The 9,332-nt window shown below is 39.4% G+C and overlaps 1 protein-coding gene across 1 annotated transcript; it reads left to right on the plus strand.

The window, feature by feature from the left end:
* The first annotated feature begins 304 nt into the window (after window positions 1-304).
* Window positions 305-1,068, plus strand: LOC147897990 (pathogenesis-related protein PRB1-3-like). Its single transcript, XM_087380721.1, has one exon. It carries the CDS (start codon window positions 409-411, stop codon window positions 916-918), a length of 510 nt encoding a protein of 169 aa, XP_087236847.1. The 5' UTR covers window positions 305-408; the 3' UTR covers window positions 919-1,068.
* Window positions 1,069-9,332: the final 8,264 nt, after the last annotated feature.

The raw sequence follows: 9,332 nt of genomic DNA on the forward strand, positions 1-9,332 counted from the left end.
CTAGTTTGAGAGATATAACAGATCGCATGTGGCCGTGTACTTAGTTCACGCGAGTTTGATGGCGTGGAGCTTCAGGGTAGCACGGGCTGCACATTCACATTTTCTCTCGAGTGTGCATAGGCCCTTGGCGTGCAACTTATTTCGACATTAACACGAGTTTGATCACAAGTGACATGACTAGTGAGTCACTCTACATGGCAGTGTCGCTCATACAATCTTTACTCCATCGCGGCGCGCACCACATGCTGCTCACTGCTCAATGCTCGGCGCTGCGTGTAGGACCGTCTTTCTTCGGCGCTTTTAATTCTCGTGTTATCCGTTTCGACCATAAGGACGCTACCACGCCCATTCGAGCTACCTTTGCCTTCATTTTACCCCTCATCGCCGTTTGGAAGCCCTTCACGACACATGGACTCTACCTTTCGCACAGCCGCCTCCTCTTCTCTTCGCTCCTTTCTGATTCTCGTTGCAGTTTTAGCTGCCTCTTCTGCTGATCAGATCGATGATTTTCTAGCCGGTCACAACGAACCTCGTGCTGCCGTTGGCGTTGCTAACCTCACTTGGGACGCCACGGTTGCAGCCTACGCCGCGAACTACGCTGATACTCAGCGAACGAACGACAGCTGCGCGTCCTTGGCACATTCCCATGGCCCTTACGGCGAGAACCTCTTCTGGGGCAGCCCGGGAAAGCAATGGACTGCTGTGGAAGCTGTGGGTTCCTGGGTTTCGGACAAGCAATACTACAGCGCTGTTTCCAACTCCTGCACGGCGGGGAAACAATGCGGAGATTACACCCAGGTAGTGTGGCGGAACACAACGAATGTGGGCTGTGCCTCCGTCGTCTGCAACGACAACTCGACGTTTGTTATGTGCAGCTACAAACCCCCGGGTAACATAGTCGGCCAGCGTCCTTTCTGACTGCTGTATACAAATTTTTAATACCTTAGGGCTTGCTTCAGCCGCTCGAGCTTCGTATTCCTATTCTGCATAATCCGCAGTTCGTATCACGAGTTCTGCAAGGCATGTCCTCATTACGATCCCACTGAATCAAGTTTTGGCGGTCCTTCAGTTCCTTTACGGCACACGCCCCCTCTCTCGACCCCTTTTCTTCTGTTTGTTTGTCTGCCAGGATCTAGAGGCACTTGAGCCTTCCCATTTGAACCTTGTTATGTTTAATTTTTGTTAGTTAAAAATGTTTGTAATGATCGACCTCTTTGCATCGCTTACCTAAAGGATTTAAAGATGATAAACAGGTTGAAAAATGAATCAATGCCTAAATTCATGCAGAAGTAGGGATGCTATCTCTCGTGGATACTTGTGAAGGTTCTTTGAGGGTCAAAAGAAAGTGGTACTCCATATGAGAGCTACGAGAAAAAGAGCCCATTGTAAACTTAAACCTTAAAAAGAAACCCTTATGTGAAAAATGTATACTTTGTTAGGCCACCTAAGAAAAGTAAAATGACCTTGTTAATTGGAGAAGGGTGTCCCTTAAGAAAAGGGAATGTTGTTAATGACGTGAATTTTCTCATTTTGCGTGAAAATGATGTCAATTGGTGAAATGGAGTTTAGTTACTTTCCTTATGTTATGGCGTCGAAGGGAGCCTTGCCTTCTTAATGATAGTGATAAAATGGTGATAAGGTCTTTTTATAAATTAGTGTATCTTTTACCTTGCAAGTGAATGTTGCTATGTTGTTTTCGCAATGGTCAAGGCAATCATGCTTCCATGACCATGACCATAGTCCAAGCAAGAACAACTTGATCCATCATTCTATTTTACCTTTGTGAAATTATTAGCACTTATGTGATCAATAGGAGAGCTCATCAACCCATGAAGCTTCCATTACAGTCCTAGCCCTCCTGCAATCTCACATGTTGATCGCAATTTGCCTTGCTCACTTCCTCTTCCTCCTCTTTCAATTCCTTAACTTCCTTAGTTATAAGAGTTTTTGCTTCTTGAGACTATAAAAGAGGACTTAGATAGACTTATGTCTCTAGGTATTTTTAGCTTGCCCTAGGGGGGAAGGGTATAGTGATCGGTGTGTGTTCGGTGAAAGACAAAATTTAGAATTTTCTTTTTTAAGAGTCTAAATTTTTATGATTGGTCCAACTTCCCATTTTCTATTTCACCGATGTGTGTTTGGTGAAAGCCAAAATTTAGAATTTTCTTTTTTAAAAATCCTAAATTTTATGATTGGTCCAACTTTCCATTTTCTATTTCTTTCCCTTTAAATCCTCTACCTTTTTCTCTCTCCCCCCCCCCCTCCTCTCTCTCTCTCTCTCTCTCTCCCTCTCCCTCTCTCTCTCTCCTTCCTTTATCTCCCACAATCTTTCTATACACCATCTCCAGTGTATTCTTTTTAGCATTTTTGATCTTGGACAGGTTGTATGAATTATTAGATATCCTTCACCTTATTTCAATGAAATTTTTTGAAAAATATAATGTCAGTTTAGAAAATAGCTTTATGTTGACTTTTGTGGCTAAATAATAAAGATCATGACATCAATCCTAAACAGGAAAGATATACAAAGGTAATAAGTGTTGAAGATGTTTACACTTGGATATATTTTCTTTTTGGTAATCTTGACATCATAATAGGTGATTTTTTGTTTCAACAAATTATAGAATCCCTATGGGCACTAATTGTGCTGTGTTTTTAGCAAGCTTTTATCTTTTAATTTATGAATTTGAGTTTATGCAATGTCTTATTTCTATTAATACTTGCCCTATCATTTTACATAAGCTTAGCTAAGTTAGGCATTTTACGAATGATTTATTTGTACCAAATATTCCTGACTATCAAGACTTATGTACAAAGACGCTTGTGGTTTGGAAAATGAATACATCCTCGTGACTCTTGTGAATTAAATCGCACTTTAAGAGGAGATTCTTGTGTTTTCTTAGACCTTATATTTTCTCAATCTACTGTAGGATTAGAAGTTGATATATGTGAACAACCTGAATGTAGTGCACTGTTTACACATGAAGAAAATGCCTCACATTGACTCAAACATTTTTGATTTGGAAAATATGGAGTCTTTTCTTCTCAATTTCATAGATAAAGCCTTTGTACAACTAAGGAGTTGAGAAGGATTCTTATCACCACGTATAGTAATTTGATCTAGGATAAAATAGAACACGAAAACTTTTTTGCAAAAACTTAAGAACGTACCCAACATGAAAAAGTTCTTGGTTGCTATATAAATGAAACTTAGGTAAAGAAACCAGCCACATAGCATCCTAAGTTTCTATATTTGAAAAATCCAAACTCTTTTAGTGTAGAACACAACCATGTTAATTTGAATAATTTCTACTCATGGCATATTGGTAAATTCATATCATACTCAAGATTTTGATAGGATTTCTTACTAAAGCGAGCTGGCATCCCAAGTGCATTTCATAATACAAAGCATCAAATCTGATAGCATGTTCTTTGGCCTATTTGTGTTTTGAAGCATTTAGGTCACATTGCACTTGTTTGGGATATCTAATTATACCGATGTGTATTGCAAGAGGGGGAAGAACCGATGGCTAAAAGTTTATCTACTCTTATGAATTTTAAAATTTCACACCTCGCACCCATCAAATCTTAGAAGATTAAGTACCTGCAACATGCTCCCATCCTACAAACATCGTGCAATCCACACGCACCTCGATATACCTTGCGTAGACTATGGTTTTCCATTGTCTTCTTTCGGGTAAGTTGTCCTTTATTCTTTGCTTGCCTCACTAGCTAGGTTCTCTGGGTCTATTCTAGATTGATGGTGGCCATGGCGTTAATGGCAACATGTAGCTCGTCATGGCTTGCAAGAGAAGTAGACAGAGGCTGCGAGATAGGAATGCTGAAAAGCCAGGTCAAGGCACAAGGAATAAATTGTGAGTCGAGAAAAGCGTTGGCATGGTATTGAAATGCCAACGGAAGATACTTTTGTGACATTTGCAAAGGGAGAAGCAATGAGAAGAAAGAAGACTCCTTGCAAAGCAATAGCAAGAAGCGGTTGCAGATGCACACATTTGATTATTGCCATCGGAGCGAAGAACATGGAGCTGTGGCATCAAGATTGGTGGGAGCATTTGTGGCAACATCAGACCATTCAGGTGATTACCAATCTTGAGTCTTCACTAGCTTTAGCCTGCACCCTAAAGTTCGTGGAGTAACATTTCTACCAACACCTCAGGAGATGCATGTCCAAGAGGCTATTCTCTCTAACTTGAGAAATAGCCTACAGAAAGTGAAAGGGGTATACAACTTAGATCAACTAGCTGCAAAGAGGGTGACATTAGCTATGTTGGTGTCCCCTGAAATAAAGGAGAAGCTTAGGCACATAATGTCGAAGATGATGTCAATCAGAAGATCCAATGTGGCTCCAGCAGTTGAACATAGAGTAGAAGCAATGCACAATCATCCCGATTTGAGAGGTCTGTTGGCTTCAATAGAATGCAAGAAAAGGAGAGACAGCCTAAGTGCAGAGGTCATTGCAACAATGATGACGTTTTGGCACAAAAATATGAGAGTTTCTTTAGAAGAAAACATCATGTGTAAAAAGTAGACTGGCCGCAAGGTGTTTGAGGAGCAAATCATACACATGCTAGATACAACACATGTAAGTGGTGCCTAAACCAGCCTGGCGGTTGTTTGTGATTGAGATTTGGGATACTTGTTTCATTTCTTAAACCAGGCTTGGACTACATATGATTGTCCTAAATCAGCATGGTTGAACATACATTAGTTGTTGTCCAGCTCGGTGGCATGGTTGAGCAAGAATTAACAACAATATATTTTGCAATAGAATAGCAATATATTGTTATTTTAATAAACCATTGTAGTGGTTAGAACATCATGCAACCATGGCTGCTACAACTCAATCACCATTTATGTGATTGTCCTGAATTAGCATGGTTGAACATACATTAGTTATTGACCAGCTTGATAGTTGAAATTATCATGTTTCTTAGTACCTAAATTTGTTAAATTTAATTTCTTGCTATACCACTATTCTAGACTGGGATGGCTTGGAATTAATGTGATTTTTCTAAATTAACCTAGTGCTGGTTCAAGACAAACAATAAACGACAAAGATCGAGCAGATACTGACATAAATTGTGAAATTCAGAAATGAAAAGCAATATATTGTTATTTTCTAATTGTGAAATTGAGAAATTAAAAGCAATATACTTGTTATTGTCTAATATGTGAAGTTGAGACTGTCAGGCTAAACTAGTCCCATAGTCGAAATTGTGACTGTCCTAAATGTGTCCTAAACTAGTCCAGTGGTTGACTGTCCTAAACGTGTCCTAAACCAACCCGGTGGTTGACTGTCCTAAACGTGTCCTAAACTAGTCTCCTAATTGAAATTGTGACTATCCTAAACTAGCCCGGTAGTTGACACTAGCTCGGTAGTTGAAATTGTGAATGTCCTAAACCAACGTGTGGTTGAAAATTATTTTGCTTCATTATATACTTTAATTAAACTATGTTTTGTGTTGTTTTAGTAGTGTAAAAAGGGGGCTCACTGTTCTGTTGTTCCCACATGTTGGGTCAGCAGATGGAGTTTATCTCAATTTTATGGATCTAAATAGGGGAGCTTTGAACATTGTAAGCCCTGGTATGTCAAGAAACTCAAAGACATGAATGTTTGTTATTGCAAAATACACATAGACTTTGACCTGGCCTAGCAAGCTATGAATGACTTGAGATCTAGTTGTGTTGGAGCATTGCTCCATGGGGATCGATGCCCATGCCTCCTCGATGAATGCGTAGTCTATAGGCCACCTAGATTCTCATCATGTGTTGCAAGGGAGAGTAGGTTTTGTAGCCTAAGGTCCGTGTGGGAGCCAATGGTTTGTCTAAAGGGAGACCGTGAGTGGCACTACATTGAATGCATTCGTGGCCTCTTCGTGGCACATGCAAGCATTGCAGTTTGAAGATGAAGGAGAAGGAATTTCATGTCTGTCTAAATGAAATGAGGGAAGACAACCATGTTGCTTAAAAATGGAGAAGATTTGAAAATGTCAATGTTGAAGGATCCGATAAAAAGAGATAGCTACTGTCATATAAGAGCACTTAGTCATGGGAGCTGATAGGTCACGTGGTTCAATCCATCTCAAAATATGTGCTTCACAATTTCATGGCTAGCTGGTAGGATAAGAAGTTTAGGACGTGCCTTGCCAATTTTCCCCATGACACTATTGTCTCTATCATAGATTTTGCTGAAAATTATTCATTTTAAGAACAAGATGAGATACACATTGCTCACTCTGGTACAACAAGTAGATAATAATTCTTATGCATATCACGTATAATCATTTGCTTGATTCTTCCATGCCTGGTGCCAATCTTCTTGCTAACTCACAGGAGTCTAGGTCAGTGCAATGCACATACCATTTCTACATTTTTAACGATAGGGAACATGACACCTTCTTTGTGCAACATGCTTTTCTACTGTGTTGGAAATGGCTGCAAAAAAAAAAATCCCCATGCAAAAATATAATAAAACATTGGCCGTGCCACCCCTCAATTTAAATCAGCTCGTGGATTCTACTTTGTTTGAAGGTTCAACAAATCCCTAACTATTCTAGACATGATGTGGAATTTCTTTGGGTCTAGCTATGGCAAGGGTGAACATGATGGATGCGATGCTGTTATTAAGAAAGCTCTATTTAAACACTAATGAACATGACCTTGAGAAAAACTCAATGATGCCCATGATGCTATAACATGGCTTTACAAACAACCTCTCCACCACAGACGTGCATTCAACATACAATAAACAAAGCCTTAAGAATAGTGTAGTATGCAGAGTGTTCCATGAAGTGAAAGTGGATGAAGTGCAAAGGAGAAGATGGTACGATTGCGAGAAAATTAAAGGAGTTCGTGGCCTGCACATCATATGGGGCTTTTCAAACAACCAACTGATAAAAACAAGAAAACTTTCTTGTTTTAGGTGATCACGACGATTGTGAGAACATTGCAACTGTGAAGACATGGGAGCGAGTTCAAGTTTTCCCTCTACGTTCAGATGGAGTGACAAAAATAGAGAGACAAATGACTCGCCACAGTTTGAGGAGAGTTTCGATGAACTCATTGACTCTTTGGAAGAGGGGGATAACTTTGCAGTTGTCGCTGCATCTAGGGAGAATGAGGAAGATGACCCATACTTTCTATTGCAATGCAGAAAACCTAAGTACAAGGTTGAGAAAGCATTTAAGGATAATTACTAAACAACCTATGAGAAATGGGATGTAGTAGTCGGAGCTCTTTGGTACAAGAAAACATTCAAGGGAGGCCGCAATTGCGAACTGTTACATAAGGGTCCATAGACATTTGTGTACTCTCATCTAGTAAGAGCTATTAAGTTCTAGGTGCAACCTCTGCCACAACAAAAGAAGAAGGGCAAGAGTGTCTTCAAATTGGATTTAGACACACATGAGCACATCTTGGGGTGTCTTGGAGTGGTGGACGAGGACGATTGAGATAGTACTAAGAAAATGTAGTCTCATTACAAGGAAACAATATTTTGCTTATTCTAAAAGATGGAAAATGTATTTGAGACTATGTTTTTTTAGTAAATGCCAAACTAACCACCACACTTGTTTTTGTAAATCCCAAATGATAAATCCCATGATTTCTAGTATATCCCAAACAACCATCATGCTGGTTTTATTAAAGTGTTTTTGTAAATCTCAAATGGTAAATCTCATGCTTGTTTTTAGTATATCCCAACAACCACTACATTGGTTTTATTAAGCCCCATAATGAATCTACACCTCCAACAATCAATTCATCTTGTAATAATATAAGCAAACCACTGCGCTGGTGGTTGTTAACCACCTAGTGCAACCAACCACCATGCTGGTGATCACTCTCTTTTACTACTACCATGCTATCCTAAAATTTGTTGCACAGTGCTATACTAAAATAATCCCCTTTAGATTGGTTATCTTTAAATGTCATATTTCAACCACCGAGCTACTTAAAACATTTAAGTACTAACATGGAAGTAGGTTGACACAAACTCAGGTATTATGAGCACCATAGATCATTGATGATGGTAGGATGAGAAAGTCCACAAGTCCAAGAAATGTTTGCAAAATTTTTACTTTTTCAGAATACGACATTTTGCAGTGGCTCAAGGAAATTCCAAACTCCCAACTATCTTATCAACCTCTCTATAGCAAGCATCTCCCATCTCTTTAGGACAGTTTGATGAACTATCATTGTAGACCTCTTCAGACACTCGGATCATACACTACTTGCTTGTCTCTACCAACGTGTATGCCCATAGTAACTCCTCCTTTCTCTTGGGGCCCTCTTCATCCTAGTATTTTTGCTCTATACAACTTCGCATTTCCATCATCTCCTGCCAAAAGAAGCCTACATCATGAGCTTGACATGTACCTTGAAGGAGTAGGGAAAACAATAGACATGGAAATTGTTAGGAGGTCATCCAAAATCGTTTTTAGATAGAACAAAAGCATTCCAAAGTATTTTGGGTATGCCATAGATTCACAGTAGGTGGATTGGTGTACAGAGTTTTGGGGATGGATTTCATAATGGGCTCTTAGTTGTGTATGCACTGCAGTTAAATAGGGAGAGAGTTCATTGACCCCAACCTTCTCATTCTTTAGTCTCACATTGATTGTCTAATCAAAATCTTTCATCTCACATTAGTTGTCTAATCGAAATCATTCATCTCACATTAGTTAACTAATTGAAATCTTTCAGTCTCACATTAGTTGTCTAATCGAAATATATTGTCTCACATTAGTTGTCTAATCAAAATCTTTTGTCTCACATTATGGTCCTTGGCTTGTCAAAGGGCACTATCTAGTCACATAGCTGAGAAAACATTGGCCAAGTGCACTCTAGAGAAGATTAACAATTCAATATATTATACACGCTCGCTTTGGATAATCACATGACTGGTGATTGAGATGAACTAGCCTATGATTGCATGATGTTCCAACCACCGGGATGATTTAGGACAATCACATTTGCCTGGTTTAAGAAATGAAACACATAAACTATCCCAAAGTTCAATCGCAAACAACCATTGGCTAGTTTAGGCACCACTAACATATGTTGTATCAAGCATGTATATGATGTGCTCCTCAAACACCTTGCGTTTCATCCACTTTTTACAAATGTTCTTTTTAGTTAGAGAAACTCTTGTAATTTCATGATTATAGCCATGACTTCCGTACTTAGGTTGTCTCTCCTTTTCTTGCGTTTTGTTGAAGCCCATAGACTTCTTGGATCGGGAGGATCGTACATTGCTTTTGCTCTACGTTCAACCACTATAGCCATGTTGGTTCTTCTGATTGACAACATCT

This window comes from Dipteris shenzhenensis, chromosome 10 (genome assembly GCF_047967505.1).
Source record: "Dipteris shenzhenensis isolate YYH24624 ecotype China chromosome 10, Dip_SZ_1.0, whole genome shotgun sequence".
NCBI classification, from domain to species: Eukaryota; Viridiplantae; Streptophyta; class Polypodiopsida; order Gleicheniales; family Dipteridaceae; genus Dipteris; species Dipteris shenzhenensis.

What these genes read in the sequence shown, in the direction of transcription:
- LOC147897990 (XM_087380721.1), top strand. Translation starts at nt 409, where the DNA reads ATGGACTCTACCTTTCGCACAGCCGCCTCCTCTTCTCTTCGCTCCTTT.